At 44.4% G+C, this 18586-nt stretch overlaps 1 protein-coding gene across 6 annotated transcripts in view; it reads left to right on the top strand.

The window, feature by feature from the left end:
• The first annotated feature begins 255 nt into the window (after positions 1–255).
• COL12A1 (collagen type XII alpha 1 chain) overlaps positions 256–18586 on the top strand; it is a 137550-nt gene continuing 119219 nt past the window's right edge. For 4 of the 6 annotated variants that reach the window (XM_044421608.1, XM_044421610.1, XM_044421609.1 and 1 more), the window contains exons 1-7: positions 256–544; positions 5643–5753; positions 15076–15192; positions 15692–15835; positions 16419–16478; positions 17793–18056; positions 18222–18386. In XM_044421608.1, the coding sequence (XP_044277543.1) occupies positions 5678–5753; positions 15076–15192; positions 15692–15835; positions 16419–16478; positions 17793–18056; positions 18222–18386 (826 nt within the window). In that variant the 5' untranslated portion in view covers positions 256–544; positions 5643–5677. The remainder of the gene's footprint in view (positions 545–5642; positions 5754–15075; positions 15193–15691; positions 15836–16418; positions 16479–17792; positions 18057–18221; positions 18387–18586) is intronic. The other 2 variants (XM_044421613.1, XM_044421614.1) reach the window with 2 other exon arrangements.

The following is an 18586-nucleotide window of genomic DNA, read 5'->3' as shown; positions in this document are numbered from 1 at the left end:
GGGCGGCCACTGCCCCCTCGCCGCCCTCTCTGCGCTCCCTCCCCCGCGCAGGCCAGTTCGCCCTCCACGGCGGGCCGGCTCGCGCGGCGGGACTCCTCATGCCTCAGGAATGCGGAGAGGTATGCGCAACTTTCCAGAAGGCGAGATCCCTCTTCCCCTCGCCTTGCTGGAGAGCAGAGAGGAGCGCATAGATCATCCCGTGGCAGCCATCCACCTTTCCCGCCGCCGTTTCGTAACCGCTTACGAGAGACAAGTTGGGAGCTGGGAACAGCCCTCTATTAAGTAGCAAGTTTGGGGAGAGGCGCTTCCCACTTGGAGAAGGCAAGGCTTCCCCACGGAGCGACCCCTCGCAGCGGCAGCAGCAGCCTCAGCCAGCCCAGCGCTCAACCTAGGCGGCTCCTCTCGCCGCCGCCGCCGCCGCTACTGGCCGCGCCCTTCCCCAAGGTGCCCGGGAGCTCTCTCCGCCGCTGCCTCCCGCCTTAGCCCCGCAGCTGCGGGCGCCGACTCATCGTCCATCCCCGCTACCGCGCCGCTGCCACCCAAGGTTTGTGCGCGCGGCCGAGAGGGAATCCCCGCGCTCGTCCTCCAGGCAGAGGCTGCTGTGCAGCCCGACCAGGCGCGCGGAGCGCGCGCGCGAGCGAGACCAGGGCAGCCGCCGAGCCGGGAGCGCGCGCGCGTGTCTAAGTGCGCGTCTGCGTGCGTGGGCTCCCCGTGGTTCGCATTCTCGGTGCAGAAAGCAACCTGGAAGCTTGGCTGTTACTAGACGCATAGCAAATACGGACCTCCCTGGTGGAGTCGGATTTAAGAATGCGAGATGGTCGCGGGGATTTCTTTTGCTTGCCTGCTTGCCTGCTTGCTTGCCCCCCACGCCCCGAAAGCTGTACGCAGCAATCATTCGTGGGGTGTCAGCGGGGAAGTTCAAGGCAGCGGCACCACCCGACGGCTTCTTATCGGCTCTTACTGGGCTTTGCAGTGCAATAGGTTTGGCTGAGAAGTATCTGCATAGAGATGGCTTCTATTCGTCCTTGCTGCCAAATCTCCTTTCGCGACTGCACTTAATCCTAGACGGGAGCTCTGAAAAGGAAGAGCGGGTGTAATTTATCACGGGGGAGGCATCCTTCGAATGTGGCTTAATTCTTTTAATACTTTTAATACCCATCACCTCGCCGCCTAGTTTTGCGCCTCTCAGCTACTGGGGTGGGTGCTAATTCCACTTAGCTAGCGCAGGGAACGTTCACGATCAGGGTGCACAACGGCATCCGCGCTGGCTTGGCACGGGAAGCCATTTCCCTGCCTCAACCCCCCTTCCCGCCCCCAGTCCCTTTTCTGACTGTGCAGCAGCGCCTTATATGTACGTTTCAACCTATTTCCAGTCGTTGGGGGAGAAATGCGCGCGTCTGGTCATTTCAGAGCCATTGGACAGGCTTTGCACTCATGCCGAGGGACATTTTATTTTATGTTTCACGTGCTAGGGGGCATTTTATTTTATTTTATTTATTTTATTTCACGGGCTGCACAATGATTTATCTGACCCGCGTTGGATTGAGGTCGGCTTTGGTCTTGGGCGCCAGCGCAACATCGGAGCAGCCGCGTAAAGAAAGACCACTCATTAATCATGCAGATGAAAGCAGAAAAGCCAATAAAGTTGTTATCATGCCATCAGACAGATAATTTCTTAAAGGAGGGTCGTGCTAGTGGAAATTCCAGTCTGGAAGTAGCAGGGAGGAGACAAGAACGAAGTATTCTTTATGGCTCGCGGTTTGCCCAGCTTGGTGGGTGTTTTGGTGCTCTTGCGGCTGCTGCCAAAAGATGGCGCTCTAAGCTCAGGCAAAGCACCCCAGACGCAACTTGGCTTTTTTCAGTGTCTTCCTTAAACAATGCCTACTACATGTCGACTTAGAAGTAAGCCCCGATGAATTCTACACTAAATGCTCCCAGGGAAATAAGGATAGGATGCAACCTCAAAGACTTTGAAGTGGACTGGCTGATCGGTGGACATGTTCCCACTGTTCCTCCCCACACTGCTATGAGACACACTTGAAGTTGCTGAGTGTGTACATATCCGTGGGTGAGGCAGGCAGGCAGGAATCAGAAATGATTGCTGAGTTGGCCAGTTAGTTTGATAGCAAAGCAAGAGACTTCGATTGTAATTAGCACTCGATGTGTGTGCGTGTGTGATTCTCAGGGGAAAGCAGAAGCATCTGTTCATTATGTGACAGTTTTAAAAAATGACAGATGTGTGAATTTGCTTCAGTTGTGTGCCAACTCCTGCAATAGGGAACAGAAAAGTGTTGTCGAAACTAGTCCATTTCCTGGGATGATTGAGTATGTCGATGATTTCTTAAAAATCTCTTTCAATGCTTCAGAGCTGTCCCTTCCCCTGAGTTGTTAATTGTTTAATGATTCATGCCAACTGTTTTGCTTTCTGTGGTTGATCATGTTAATCAAACCTATTTCTTAATTATCTATGCTTCTCTCTCTTTTTCCCTCCTCCCCCTTATCAGTTGCAGTAAAAGTTAAGCTGAGGTTAGAGGAAAAATGAGATCAAATCTCATAACTTCTTTTATGAGGCTGGAAACTGCCTCTCCCCCCCCCCCCCCCCCCCCCCCCATGGCAGCAAAGTAAAAGCCTGACAGTCTAAATCAGACTTCTCTAACCTGGTACCCTCCAGATGTTTGGTCATGCTCGCAGGGGTCAATGGAAGTTGAAGTTACAGCATCTGGAGGGTACCAACTTGGGAATGTCTGGTCTAGACCTTTGTAGTCTAGACTTTACATTTCCATTCCATCTCCCACCCCCACCTATCTGCTCTTTTGTATCCCTTGAGAGTGAAGTGAAGGGCAGTCTAAATCAGTGAAGCTCAATCCGTTCTCCACAGAGCTACTACAGGTAGCTAGGGCTGCCCGTCATTGTTAAAGAACTTTGAGGAAAGGTCCGGTAGCTCTGTGCAAAGACAGGCACACCAAGGGCCCTGCCTGTTTCTGTTTATTCAGAAATAAAGTTCACTGATATGAATGGGGCTTCTTTGGGAACAGAGGCATGTTCATTGCAGCATTCAGCACTGGGGAGTCAGGATGCCCACATCTGTGCTGGGTTATGGTCAAAGGATCTTGAGCAAGCAGATTTTCAAAACCACCCCGAGAGTTGATACAGATAAGAACTACTAAGACCTTCTTGGTGCCAAAATGCACCCTTTAGTACTACCATTGCTTGTTAAAAACACACATAAAGTAGTAAACCTGTGGTAGATACTGTCCCAGCTGGCTTAGATTGGTAATGGCGGAGAAGACAATGATAAAAGCTGTGCATACTTTGTAGCTAAAAAGGAAGAAAAGATGTTAATGCAGAATAACATCTTAGTGCATAATGTTGAATTCTGCAACCTGGATATGTTATGCAAGTATAATACATTCTCCTGGGTTGTCTTAGGTGCACAGTCCCCACACAACAGCTTATGCCGAGATAAATTGGTTAGCCTTTTGTTGTTTTCCCTGCAACGGACTAATACGGCTTCCCCTCTGGGAATTTCTTATTGGAAATGATTAAGCCCTTGGGAGACAAGGGGAAAGCAAAGACCTTTGCATTGGCTACTGGATGTCCTAGTAAGGCTTTCTTTCCTCTGTTCTGGAGACCTGAGCACCTCATGGGACCCACACGTTCCCATCTAACTATGCAGCCATAAAATCAAGAAGTGGGCTTTCATGAAAAACAAAGCCTGCGATTTCTAAGGATGCGCTTTCCGTGCCCTGAACTAAATTCCACACACTTGTAGAGCTCTCTTCTTTCTTTTTCTTTTTTTCTTGCACAGGAGCGCTGCCTTAGCAAGAAGCAGTATTAATGTGACCTTTCAGAAGGGTTGAAGGAATGTCAGTGGGATTGCTGCTGCAGACTAGGTGGTTTAAAGATTTTTAGCCAAGTATGCGCATTTCTGGACAGAGGAGCTCTCCTGTTCCCGAACACCGTCTCCCCCCCCTCCCCCATGCATTTTAGGGTTGCCTGCCCCCTCCCCCATGCTCTCTGATGTGCGTGGACAAAATGATCCAGCTATGTCAGGGTTGGGTTTCAATTGTATGTTACATCCTCTTGTGTATAATTTGTTTCAGACCTTAAGGGGCAGCAGGAAGGTGCGGGGGGGGGGGGAGGGGAGACTGAGAAGCCACATACTTGGAGGGAGAGTAGATTTTTCTCTTGTTATTCATTATTAGTTTCCAAACTATTATGAGCATTCCAAACTAAGTGCTTCAAAAGTTGTGAAATAAGGAGCCAAATAAAATCCCCAGCTGGAAGAAACACTGGCATGGATTCAGCAAAAAATAAGTGCAAGGAGCAAAGGACTGTTTCAATTAGCAATCACTGGCCAGCTTCTGTGCTTCCTCAGGGGCGTCTAGGCTAGGAAGGAGAGAAAGGACGGCATTCCTCGGTTCTTCCATTGGCATTCCTCGGTTCTTCCTTTTGCTTATGATTGGTATACCTGCGTGAAAGGTGGATGCATTGCTTTAAATGCACTTGCATCAGATTTTTAAAACTGGATGGCTGTGAATGAAAGTGGATTAACCAAATACATTTAGCTTTGCTGGGACTGTTGTGTCAACCATGAAATGAATTGATTTTCTTTAGCTTTTCACCAACTTTCAAACCAAACAAAATCCAGTTGTACACAACTAGGACTGAATTTTAACATTTCAGTTTGTCCTCCCTTTAACAAACGTTTGGTCACTCCCTTTTCACTGGCATTGTGTTTTAACAGTTGCAACATTTTGCTGCTTCGTTTTTGTCTTCCTAACAATGAATCCTCTTTCAGCCCTTCTAGTTGGCAAAGCTGTTGTGATGGGGAGGGGAGGGGAGGGGAGGGGGAAAGGGAAAAAACAACTCCAGACCTGCAAATCCAACAAAGGAGACATAAACACAGGAGCAGCAGCAGTTGCCAGGCTCCTCTGCTATTGATATTTTGATAATCAAAAGAGAAACTGGCCATGCGCTGTAGAGGTGCCACAGATGCAGTGGCTTTGCAGTGTCAGGAACAGACGGGTCCATAGGCATGTGATGTGAAGAGACAAGGTTTCTCCAAGACAGAATGTGACACGAACTGTGTAAGGCAAGGTGGACCAGAAGTTGAGGCAGGCAAAGAGGCAGATTTTTTTTCCCCTCACCAGTGGGAACACTGGTGTTTGGGGGCACTGCTTGAGAAGAAGCATGATGTGAATTGTGACTGTGCACATTAACAGAAGCAAGTAGAAAGTCCTGAGCAATCCCCAGCATGTTTGGAAATGCACATTTGATGTTGACTTTTGTTTTGGGTTTAGCAGTAGCTATGTTGGTGTATGATGGGAGGGAACTGTGGAGCAAGAGCAACTGCAAAAGAGCAGATGGTTGGGAGAGTAGCTCTTGGCAGAGGCGAGTCTCCCTTCCATTCCCTCTGTGTGTGTGTGTGTGGGGCAGGGGTGCTTTGCCGCCCAGTGGCTCTTGCTTGCCCCAGCCAGGGAGAGAAGATGCGCAAGGCTGCTGAGCAAAGTGGAGCATCCCCTGTCACCCTCCACCCAGCCTTCCTTCCCAGCCCTTGTATTTGTTGGTGTGTGTGCCTGTGTGCACGTGTGTGTGCCTCCACAACGCTGATTTCCTTTCTCCTCTTTTTCTTCCCCTAGAGTCATTCATGTGGTTGTGATCCAAAACGGCAGCCATGAAGATTAGGCTCTCGGAAGCGGCAGTCGCTGCCCTGTGCGTAGGTCTTCTCCTGTGCTCAATAGAGGCTGAAGGTAAGTCATTCCTTCCTTTACTCCTTGAAAGTGATGGTGCAGAATTAAACCAGGCCACCATTTCTCTCTGAGTGTAACTGCTCCTCCCTCCCTCTCTTTCTCTCTCTCTCTCTCTCGCTCTCTCTGTGCCTTCCCTTCCTTTCAGTGGTTTGTTTGTGTCCAGGAGTCCCTCCCGCTGGGGAGCTCCTCTCTCCCTTCTCTCCTCTGTTGCCTCTCTGGTGTGCTGTCCACACCGGACTGTCCCCTGCAAGTGGGAGTGTCCCCCTCGGCCCTCCCGTGCCCTCTGTTGTGGTTCCCTCTCCCCCTCCCCCCTCCCTCCTGGAGGCCGAGTGCTCAGGGAGAAGGAAGATGCCTGTGCAAACTTGAAACTTCTACTTCACAGGCAAGAGAAACCCTGGAGCGCTCACATACGCCCTCCTGACGAGTCATTGCTTTGCTTTGTACTGAGAGCACATAATAGACAGATCCCCATGTGTCCCGTCCCCCCGCCTTTTCCCTAAACTATTTATAAAATAAAGCTCTCCAACAAAGTTTGGCTGCCTGTGTGTTTTGTTTGGAATGGGGTGGAGGTGGTGGAGAAGATCTGTTCTTGGTGAGCAGGCTCCTGTTGCGGAAGCGAGTGCCAGTCTCTCTGGGGACAGCCAGAGCTTTCCTTGCTCTCCTCTTCTCTCCCTTCCTTCGGCTTCCCTCAATCCATTTTACCACTAACCCTTTGAACCCTTGAGGCATACACTGACCCCCTGCTCACACATCCTTTCCCACTCCACTTCTCCTGTGGCAAGAGCAGAGGAAAGCAGTCCACAGTGTAAATGTGGAAAACATCCTCTCCTGCACTTCGCTGCTATGGGGGAAATACGCAGTCAAACAAAACGCAGGTCCAACACACCCATCTCAGGGTGAGGAAGGAGCACCGGAGCAGAGGAAAGTAGCCTGCCTTCCTTTCGTCCTCTCATCGCATTCAAGATCTTCCCTGAAACTTGGTTGCAATTCCACATGAAGCATTTATTGTGCGTCTGCTGCCGCATGCACAGTTTTGTATGTATGGAGTCCACAAAGCATCATCTTTAAAATATATATATAAACTGCTTAGAAACTTGACTATTTTTGGCAGCATACAAGCACTTCTAATACATAAATACCCAGCCTGTGTTTCTCTATCACTTCTTTCTTCTTGCTGCAGAAAATCTGTTAAGAAAGAAACAGTTGCAGTAGATGTACCGTTTCTTTTCACCAGTAAACTCTAGGAACCCTTCGCAGATCTCACAAGCAGCAGTTGAAGCACCTGTGAGTTCTTGCATATTTCCATCTGACAGCATAACAAGTAATCGGGGAAGGTGCATGGAAGGGATGCCTCTCACTCTTGCCATGTGTGAACTTCTTGCTCCTGCTGCTCAACCAACAGGAATCATTAATTTCCAATTATTACCTCAGTATGGTAGAAAGTTAATATACCCAGTAAGCACTCTTCTTTCTCAACAGTTATTATCTTGAGCTTTTATCTTGAGGGGCATTATCTTGAGCTTTTCTATCTGCAGTTCATCCCTCTGTGTGAATGGTGTGAGATGCCTGCAGGACCTGGTGTGTCTGTGGGCAGGTTGAACCAGAAGCCTGACGCAACTAAGCCACTAATACCCATTTGCTGTTTTAGTGGAATGCAGAAAGGAACAATCAGCTCTTTCAGGAGGCTTTCAGAAAAGGCCTTTATTAGACAATTGTCTTGCCTCATTCTTGGAATTTTACAGGTCCAGAAAATCTCATCTTCCTGTGTTTTCCTACTTCTGTCCTCCATCTTACTACTCCTGCAAATAAATACATACATACATACATACATACATACCATTAAGGAGGGTAAAACAGAATATGCCCATTATACCTTTTGAATGGTGATGCTCGGAGCTTTGTCCAGAAGCACTTACAGTGAGGCCCAGGCATGCCCTCTCATGGATTCATATCTTGGAACAGATTTCGGACCTTTTGTTTGCTCTGTGTTCCATGCTCCGCGGCAGCCATGCTGTGCTCCGCCCCAATACAAGCTCTCTGGCTGCCTTAGGTGGGAGGGGGCACGTGCTGTTTTTGCACTGTGCCCTTCCCACTGTTCCGCACTGCCTCTGTCCACTTCTCTTGCTACATCATACCTCACTTTCCCCTTCCCTTTGCCACTGCTCTGTCAGCCCCGTGGCCTGGCTTGAAGAATCAAGGATGGGGGTCTTGCAAAAACTTTCCTGGATAATGTGGGAGCTCCGTAGCAGCTTCTTCTGGCCACGTAGCTCGTCACAGAGCCAGCATGATGGAGGCAAGAGGAAGGTGGAGCAGGGGTGCAGCAAGGGAGCCCATGGGCCGCGCGTTCGCCACAGTAGATGTCGCAGTGGCATGGCTCCCCAGAGCCTCTGCAGGCCGAAGCTGGGCAGCCGCGGCAGGCCCTCCTGGCGGGGGACGGGGAGCAGTGTCCCTCTCCATCACCAGATGCAGGCTCCTTGTTCGGCGTTGTGGGAGGGCTGCCTCTGCTTGGTCCGCTTCCCTAATGAGCCTGTTGGCTTCATGGCGTTGTCCTGGTTCCTAGGAGGAAGCGAAGGTGAAACACCCTGATCCTATTTTTGTGATGCTGCTGTGACTTACAAGGATGTAAAACTAACGAGTGCAGCTCACCAGCAGCATTTGCCATATGAAGAATATGAATCATGTCTGCGTGAGGGTAACCTTGATTTAGTGATTTAATGGAAATCTGCAGTTGGGCAATGCCTTTATTAGAACCAAGTGAAATGTCACAAAATAGTGTGCAAACTTTCAGGTTTCCCAGAACTCTTAATCAGGGTGGATGGTACGAAAAGCACAGACTGTGGAAAAGAGAAAAAACAAACCCACCTTTCCCCCTTCACCCTGCACAAACAAAATAAGCCTTTTGTAGCAAGAACAAGGCCTGTGTCTGCTGCAGAAGGAATGGATGATCCCCAGTTTTGAAAATGGAAGCTCCAGCTCTTACTCCAAATGTGTTTTAGTCTTAACCAGGTCCCTGGCTGGGCAGACAGAAGAAATAAAATACGCTTTCTGTGCCACCCGGCCTGATGAAGAGTCCTGGTGAAACTGAAAGCTGGCATACAACTTGTCACATTTCGATTGCTCTTAAAAAGTATTGTCTAATGCAGTTTTTGTGGAGGGATGGTTTATGGGCCAATATAACTACCTTTGCTTTTTACTTATTTCTCATGTATAAGCTACTGGTGAGCGTTTTTGGAATTCTGTGCCAGAGGGTAAGTTACAAGTTAACTGAATATGTGCAAACTGAAACCAAAATTCCTATCCACACATGACCTCAAATATCTGACCTGTGGTTATGGTTGGTTATAACTCAAGGCCACAATTCCCCAGTCACTGACCATAGAAGCCAGTGAGGCTGGTCCAGAGTAGCTGGTTTGCTTTTGGACTGCATTTTTGCGTGATGTGTTTTCCAGTCTTTTGTGGGCTCCTGTTTTCATTATAGGCTGCAGCAAAACCAAACACTTCGAATCCTGCTAATACCTTAGAAAGCTGAGTGTTTGGCCCAGGGTGGGGGAGGGGAGGGTGCTGTCCCCTGGCTTCCCTGGGCTTTTACTGTGTGGTCACTCTGCCCCATTCTTGGAGGAGTTTTAAGGGAGTGGTAGTGCTTTAGAGAAAGACTTCACTTTGCAACCCTCCTGTGCTTTCTCACTGTTTCTTCCATTCTTTTTCTTCCACACAAAAAACTGCTCAAGTGGAAAAGACAGAACAGCCACACAGCATGTTAGGTTAGGAGCCATCCCTCTGGATTACAGAGTTAACCCGCCTGTTCCTATGGAGAACTCCAGCACTGAGCCTCTGACTAATCCAAAGCATTGTGGGTGCAAGCCCTCCTGGGCAAAGAGAGGAAGAAGCCACAATTTTGTTTATCCCTCTTGCCCAGGGCCAGTATTTAAACATGTATGAACATCTAGATTTGAGCCCACTCCAGAACTGACATAGATCAGCATCTGGCTTGGGGTGCCAGAGAAGAGTTCTGTGAATCCTCTGTGGCTTGCTTCTTTTCCCCCTTCTGAACATCTGAAAAATGCTGTCACCAAAGCTCTGCAGCATCTGTAAAGAGGGTGCAAGGCCAGCTCTCCCGCTCTAGTGGCAGTCCTCTTTCTTTGTCCTTGGAGGCAGGATCTGAAAGATCACATGGCTTTCAGATCACTTCCTAGCTAATTTTTTCATACCAAGTAGTGTTTTTCACATGGCTTAATGCAGCCTCTCCTCTAAAGTCTTTCTCCTGCCTTCCCCATCCATCTTACGCAGCACCAAGCACTGTTTCTGCAGATAAAGAACACAAAGATAATCCTATGGAGCTCTGCGTCATCTGGTGTGCATGAAGCTCTGTGGATCAGGGGATTTACAGCTAGCATTTACAAGATGAATAAATAGAATGTCTCTTGCCCCTTCCATAAGTGCAGATCAGGGGAAATCATAAGTAGTAAGGACAGGAAGCTCATTCTGAGCTCCCCTTTCCCCAGATCACTCTGGAATAATAGGGCAAGGAAAGGGCTGTCATTCCTCTTGAATCTGTTGACGACCAGGCCGGCTTGTGAGGGAGCATTTAGCCCAAGAGTTTTGGCAGATTTGGGAGTAAAAGATCCATTTGACCTGTGAACTACTCTCCACAGTTAGACAACCATGTTTGTAAAGAAAAGAATAATGAGGCAACCCTTTCTTAAAGCAACAAGAACGATTTCCATCACTGAATTAGCAGCCAGGAGTTTTAAACATTATTTGGGAGAGTTTTTTTTTTTTTTAAGAAATCAATTATTTTGAGTCAGCAAATAATGTCAAAACCTGTTGAGAATTAGGCAATTATTTCTTGCTGCTGTTATTGTTGAGTGGGACAGCAGCCTACTTGAACTACTTCCATCTCCTAATCAGGATATGTAAATTCCTAACTGAATGATGTCAAGGATGCAATTTGTGCCTTTGGCTGGATAGTGTTCCTGCTTCCATTCCTACTGCAGTGGAAAAACTTTCCTTCCTCACCCAGAGAAGTGATTCGCTGAAAATAGGGGGGGGGGGGGGACATACTCAGCAGGTAAATCTGTCCCTGAGACTTCAGTTTTGTGGGGCACGAAGGCTTGGATTGCAGGTTATTTAGCTTATTCCATGTACCAAGATGTCACTATGTGTGACTTCTTTGCAGTTGCACCCACCATTTGTGAATTTGCAGCTGAAATTTGAAGCAGAACACCCCAGATGTTCAGAGAGAAGAATTACATTAAGACAAGGAAGTTTTATGCTCTTTTGTTCACATTTTTTCCTGATCAGATTCTATCCACTGGAGCTACAATTAGCTCTACTGGGAAAAAAAAAAAAAAAACTTCAATTACTCATTTGTAATTGAGCTGTTTCGATCAGCCCATGTATCCTGAAAAAGAAGTTGGGTCCATTTTTTTTTCATTTCTCATTTAAGTAATACCATGCATCATTAAATGTATGGTAAATTATCTCTTTAATATTTTATTTTAAAAAGGATACAATTAAACACAAACACACCCTAATAGGCATATTCCACTGAACAGTTTTTGTGGCATGAGAAATTGAATGCAGGCTCCTTTTAAGTATTGTTTCCCTATCTGAATAGAAACTTGTTCCTTATTTTCCAAATTGTGCAATCTGTAAACATGCTGTTTTCCTGTATTTAATTTCTTTGCATTTATAGCCAGACCAATATTCTTAATCTCAGCTATTGTAGTACATTTTAATGCAAACAGATGTTGATATATCAATGATTGTTGCTTATCTTAATTTTGGTGAGGGAAGCATATGAGGAAATAGTACAATTCAGGATAATATTGTTCATGTACATGTTCCTGGCTTGTATCACAATATGCTGGACAGTATGGGCTTTATCTGTTAGAAGACTGAGAAACCTACCTATGGCTACTTTACAACCTATTTTGTCATTTGGTATGGATACTTCAGTGTAAAATGCATGTATATGGTGCCAATGATGTGGGTTTGAAATGCATAGTAAAAATCAACTTTTCCATATAAAATAGATGAAAAATGTCTCTCTCCCTCAAAGTCATGGCAAGATTTTGGTTATTATGCCTCACATAGGCACATGGGAGAAGGCAGGAAATCTCATGGCATCAAGCAAAAAAAAAAAAAAAAGCCCCTTAGAATATTTTTTATTAGGTATAGCATTCATTTTCTTTCACTATTCTGGAATTTCTCCTTTGTAGTCATCTTTGTTACTGTGGTTACAAAGGAAATGTGGGATCCAAAGAACTATGTTACACACTACCAAGGGTTTGGGTATGAGATTTTAAAAACCCTTTTCTCTATACGGCAGACCACCAAAGAACCATGCTTTGGTTTAAAAAATGGCATGTTATAATGTATAGGGCACACTACGTAAGAAACACAAGTCCTAAAATCTTCTTGGGTGCAGAGAACAAATTGCACGGTTCTTGGTTCCTGGCCTAGGCACCGAGCCTGCCATTTTGTAAGAAACTGGTAGATACTTGACTTACTGGTAGGTCTGAAGCCAGAGAGACCTCATCTTTGTTCCAAATAGCACTGGCCCAATAGTGGGCTGTAGAAGGTTTCGGTAATGCTGTGTCCCAGGGTGGCTTCCCTGGATGGTTGTGCTGTCTCCGTGGGAATAGATGATGGCAATGAATAATTTAAGGTCTAGGCCATATGGAACTGGCAAAGTTTGGGGCACAGGCATTGAGGTCCTGTGACTCTAGACAAGGAAGATGCTCCAGAGCCGCATCTGAAGCTCAATGCACTCCTTGATGTTCTCACTGCCAGAGCAACTTTTTCTTAGATCTACTATAGAAATAGAGCATAATCCTATGGATCTGTTACTTGAGAGTCACTCCTATTGAACTGGGATTTGCTTCCACGTAGGATCAGGCTGTCATTTGTGCTGATGGATCAAATCACTCAACAAATAAATTTACTATGGGCTTCCTTGGAAAAAAAATAGGAATTGCACATTGATTTGTTACACATTAACTGAGTTGGGAGTTAAAAGTGATGTTCATGCTATAGTAAAGAAAAGAAAAGCTACATGCTGGATCTTAGTTTTCATAAAGCACTACAGTCCTTTAAAATGTTAAAGACTTTTCCCCACAGTTAGTTTTTTCAGTCTATCTGGAATCCGGTCATTTGGATCTCATCAAGGTGGGCTGCTGCTGTCCTTCAGCAGTTACAGCCTAAGGCCTCTGCTGCTTCAGGTCAATTTACTTTCAAGGTTGGTGGTGATATTTTTTCCCATGTACTGATTTTTTTAAAAGAGCATGCTCAGGTCAGTTGTCTCTGCCTTTGCATTAAATTTGTCCTGAGCCATTGCTATGGAAGCAATATTTTATAATGGTATTCTGTAAAATGTCAATGTGTTCTGTTATTAACACCTACTGCATGAATTTGATTCTGCATATTTGCTTATGTTTTGATTGCAGAAGTATGATTGCTTTAAGTAGAATGAAGAGTCAATTGTGCATGCAGATTAATATTCTAATCTCACTGCCTGTGTATGGACAATAGGAAAGAAAATAACATTTATTCTAGTACTACTATATCTATTGTAGCAAGAGCATAAAGCCATATTATCCTATTTTCATTGGAAATGACCATACATTAAAAGACCTACAATATGTATACAAGTAATCAAGTTTCCCACTTAACAGTTGTATCAAACTTTTTAATACGTTTTTAAGGAATGAACCTTTGAAGTTGATAGAACTGTATCAGTGTGAGTGGATAAGCACCCTGGAAGCAGTTAACATTCTGCTTTTGATTTTCCTGAGGTCCACTCTTAAATAAGTGGTATTTTTCCTTAAAAAAGACTAAATTAAGGAAAGATGGACATCTTCCAAGAAAACCCCAAGATATGGCTCATCGACAATGCTTGCCAAAAAATCTGAAGTATTAAGGAAAGTATGGCTGAATTTCATTTGTCTTTGTTAAACCTGTTGAAATGGTTATTTATAGTACGCCTACCATGCACTGACAGTGAATCAGTAAAATACTGCATGACTCAGCATGAACAGTTTAACGTGAGAATATCATTATAAAATATTTTTATGAAACGTCTTTGTGCGATGATCCTTGTACATGGAGGCTTTTGTCCATTGTGGGAAGCTAAACAAAAGATACATTTAAATAAAACTTACTTTTCATTTATTTATATATATATATCCATGCATGATGCTCCAAGATGGCCTATGTAAACTATTTCTTTCTGTCAGTTCATTTTCTCACTCGTCCCACAAATGTATTTGCAATCATTTGTTCAGATCACTGATGCCCTCTTCTTTGTTTCTCCCCCTATGCATTCTGTAAATAAATGTCTATAAATATACCTTGATTTTGTCTTTCCATAATTAACCATTGTTGTGTAAACACCATACTGGCATTTTGTGTTAAAATGCCATTTCTTAGTATGGGTACACCTGCTGCAAAAGGAACATGATAATAATAAATGAAAGTTTACCCCTCAGGAACAGTATAGCAAAATGGTGTAAACACCCAGAAGGCTTGTTTTTTGTTTTGTTTTTGTTTATTAACAAAAGTTCTGTACAGTACTTCATATGCCAGAAAAAATATTTTATAATTTGTTAACCCCTTTCATTTCCAATTTCATGTATCAGCCTATACAAGATAAGTCACTTTGGGGTTAAACTCCAAGAACATGAATATGTACATAATATGTATAATATAAATTGAGCACTGAGCCATTCAAACTTTTACTGCATTTTCAAAATATAAATTTCTCTTTTTCTCTGCCAAGCCTTTATTTAAATAAAGGATTCATTGAAATACAAATGTGCAGAGACCATCCTAAAAAAGATCGATCAATTCTTTGATGTCTTATTGAAAGGGGTGTTGTGTTATTGTGGAGTGATCTCATGGTGTTGTAAGCAGGTTGTGATTTGGCATGCGTTTACAAATTGCACCCAGCATGTTAAAACATTCTTTTAATTGTTATGTGAAATGTTTGCATATGTGGTTATTATCTGTGAACTCATTGTACATGTATCCAAATGTGTTTTCTATTGTGCTTGATTTTGCTGGCCATTCTTGAATGACTTGGCAATTCAAGAAACAAATGCTCTGTGCTGTCCTCTGTAATATGTATTCTCTTTGATGTGTTTTGTCATATTCCATCAGCTTGTATCCTTCCTTTGCCAACAACATATCTTTATATGTGTTGGAAACAAATTTATGCAAAGACATAATTTAGCAAGCTTTGCTTAACATATTTTTAAAATTAATATGAAATTAATTTGTTCCTCGTTTAAACACACTGTTGCTTGGTATAAATCTTTTGCAGTCAATCCACCATCAGACTTGAATTTTAAAATTATAGATGAACACACTGTTCAAATGTCATGGACGAGACCATCTGATGCAATAGAAGGTTACAGGATAACACTGACACCTGCAGCTGGTAAGATGGTGTGTTTGTGTGTGTGATCAAAACAGTGCAGTTTTCTTCAATTCCACTACTTTTTCCACTAACAAATGGGGAGTATGCTCAAACATAGCATTAGAATAGATAATAAAATATCTTTAAGTTAGCTTAATTGCATCTGGTAAGTTACAGTGCAGTCCCATAATGCCTGATGGAAGCCTTTGATCCTCTTTGCATGTCACCACAGCAGATCTGGGGTTAATTAGCCCATGATTTGCTGGGGACACACAAAACACATGCACTGCATGTGAGCCAATTCTCTTTTGAGATGCGACTTTCAAATGCCCTGTTTGTGAATTATTGCATGATGTATGAATGCTGACATGTTGAGTTGTTCTTGAGTAAGTGCTCATCCTGACAAATTGGCCCTGATGTTTCTACGTTTTTTCATGGTTGCCGTTTTGAATGATAAACTCCTACTATGAGATTTAGAAATTCTGCTCTATGACAGTGTTCTCATTATGTTGAATTGCAGATGGCCCTACTAGAGAATTTACTCTAGCACATACAGCTACCCAAACTTTATTAACAGACCTCATTCCTGATACTGAATATGTTGTTACAATAAGTTCATATGATGACAGAGAAGAGAGTATATCTGTCTCTGGACAACTGACAAGTAAGTTCACATAAATAATCTAGATTTAAGTTGGGATGGAGGGGCAGCATTGTGCTGTATAGATTCACCCTTCCTATGGCTTTGAAGGGCTTTCTTTTCACATGCGTGAATGATATGGTAGAATGATGCTTGGGGCGAGGTGGTGGAAAAGTCCAGATTTATCTTGGCCCTGTTTGCAAGCTCACTTCCAACTACAAGGTGATTGTAAATCTGTTTTGAAGCAGGTACAACATAGCCATGTGGAATCAGGCCCAGACCTGGCCTTCCTGTTGTCCCCAGAAGGCCTTTTCCTTTGCCTCACTCCCTTTCCCTTAATCATGTTTCGTGATTAAGTGGTTTCTCAGTATTTATCAACCCCCCTCTCCCAATCTCAAAGGTTGAAATGCCTTCCTAAAGCTTAGTTACTGATAGTAATAGCTTTAAGTAAAAATATGCTGGTGGGTCTGATATTTTGGCCCCACCCCTTTTCCATGAGGTGGAACCCCTGAGAGCTTATCCAAAAAAACCTCAGCCCTTAGCTTGAAAGAGGTTTTGCCCCCTGACAGTTCGTGGTTTTCTATTAATCCATTTTCCACTGTTACAGTTCAGACAGGAGGTTTAATAACAACGGAAGAAAAGAAGATTGAAGAAGTTCAGTTGCAAAGTAAGTAATACCTTATGTGCATTGCTCCTCGGATTGATTGTTAGCTCTAGTACAGAAGAAGGCAAGCTGCTGTTGTTGTTCTTGCATTGCAAACTTTTGTTTCTCATCTTCAAGGGCGCTTAAAAATGCTTGTCCCACCCTTTCATTTGGTCTGTCTTTTTTCAGAAGGCTTGGCAGCTGGTTAAGTTTTTGTTTGGAGGGCTCATTATGGTATCCGCAAAATAACAAGAGCCTGATTCCAATATAATATATCAAAAATAAATTTGTTTAGGCATATTTTGCCCATGCAGCAAGAGATACACACACGCATAAATCTTTAGTCGATTCCAGAGGTGCTGTGAGTAGTGTTCCGCCAGTGTGAGAAAGAGGGCTGCTTTGGGTGACTGCTGGCTGGGCTTTACAGGAATCAGAATCAGAATCTGAAGGAGAAGGGATGGGGGAATGCCTGGGAATGTGGGCCACGCCAAAGCACTGAGATGAGAGAAGCTGAGGTACTTCTCTCAAGGCTGGAGACCCCAGGTGGGCAGGCAGTCTCTGGGAGTAACCAAGATGTACAGCTGACAGGACAAAACTTGGAACGAGAAAGTTTCTCAGACTCAGGCAGCAGGGGCAACTCTCTTCACCCCATGGTGTGGTGTCAGCAGAGGAGGGTGGCCCAGTTAGAGGATTGGCACATGGAGTGGAAGCGTGCTCACTTTCAGAATGCCCCTTCTGAAGGGATGGGCATGGGCTTGCTGATAAGGAGAGTTTTTGGAGGCGAATATGAGATTGGTTCCAACAAATTGCTCTTTGCATGTTCAGACAATCATTCTGGGTGTTTTGTGCTTTTTGGTCAATAAAGAATGCTTTGCAGGGAGGAGGTCTGTGCACAGGAGGAACCCTGGCCCCTGCCTGGGGACAATTTTCACCAGTTCCCTTGTTGTTCCCTCTGTTCCCTGGAAATTCTACCCGGGATGGTTTGAGCACCCTTTGGAACAGGAGGGGAAGGGCTGTAGGAAGCAGTGGGGACCTCCTTTCCCCTTTCATAAACAAGAGAATGGTCCCAGGATGTGGTCTGAAGGCTCATGAGGCAGCCACTTTGCTGAAGAGCCTACTCAGGGCTTGGAGAGAAGACCACTGGCGAACCACATGTGATCCATGACTGAAGAAGAATGAGATACCAGTGCCATAAATAGGCATGAATCTTTGCTGCATCATCAGCCCTTTTTCAGAAAGCTGCTCTAGAGGCAATCTTAGATATATAAAGTGTGTGTGTGTGTGTGGTAATTCATTGCTGTGTTAAATCGCTCTAATTCTGTAAACATTATATTCCAGGATGTTCCGTTAGTGCTGTTACAGATCTAGTTTTTCTCGTGGATGGCTCCTGGAGTGTGGGCAGAAATAACTTTAGATATATATTGGACTTCATTGTTACACTTGTATCAGCTTTTGATATTGGAGAAGAAAAGACAAGAGTTGGAATAGTCCAGTACAGTTCTGATACAAGGACTGAATTCAACTTAAATCAGTATTTCAGAAAGAAAGATCTTATTGAGGCCATAAAAAGGATCCCATACAAAGGAGGCAATACAATGACAGGTATGACTTGCACTGTCTGATAATGTAGAAAGCATGCCTAATTATCAAGTGCCTATAATTTTGCTTTGTTGTTAACATCATCCCACTTTATCTTACAATTTGAATTCAGACTGAACCTGAAGTATTCATGAATAAGAAATTAACACTCCATTTTGTCACTCTTAGGAGAAGCTATAGATTATCTGATTAAGAATACGTTCATTGAGTCTGCTGGAGCAAGAAAAGGCTTTCCTAAAGTGGCAATCATCATTACGGATGGAAAGTCTCAAGATGAAGTAGAAATTCCTGCAAGAGAACTACGTAGCATGGGAGTTGAAGTCTTTTCTTTGGGTAGGTTGAACTTTATGTTATCAAGGAGAAGAACCCAAAGCAATGGATTCCGTTTGCATTAGGGGGATTTACAGTACCTAGTTCATCGCCAACATTTGGACAGAATTGCAGCTCCTCCATACTTTGTTATAATGTTGAATTAAGGTAAAGGTAAAGGTTTCCCCTTGATGTTAAGTCCAGTCATGCCTGACTCTAGGGGG

This window comes from Varanus komodoensis, unplaced genomic scaffold (genome assembly GCF_004798865.1).
Source record: "Varanus komodoensis strain SLA01 unplaced genomic scaffold, ASM479886v1 scaffold12, whole genome shotgun sequence".
Classification (NCBI taxonomy): Eukaryota; Metazoa; Chordata; class Lepidosauria; order Squamata; family Varanidae; genus Varanus; species Varanus komodoensis.
Note: the sequence above shows the minus strand (reverse complement) of the source record. Positions and strands in the feature narration are given on the sequence as shown.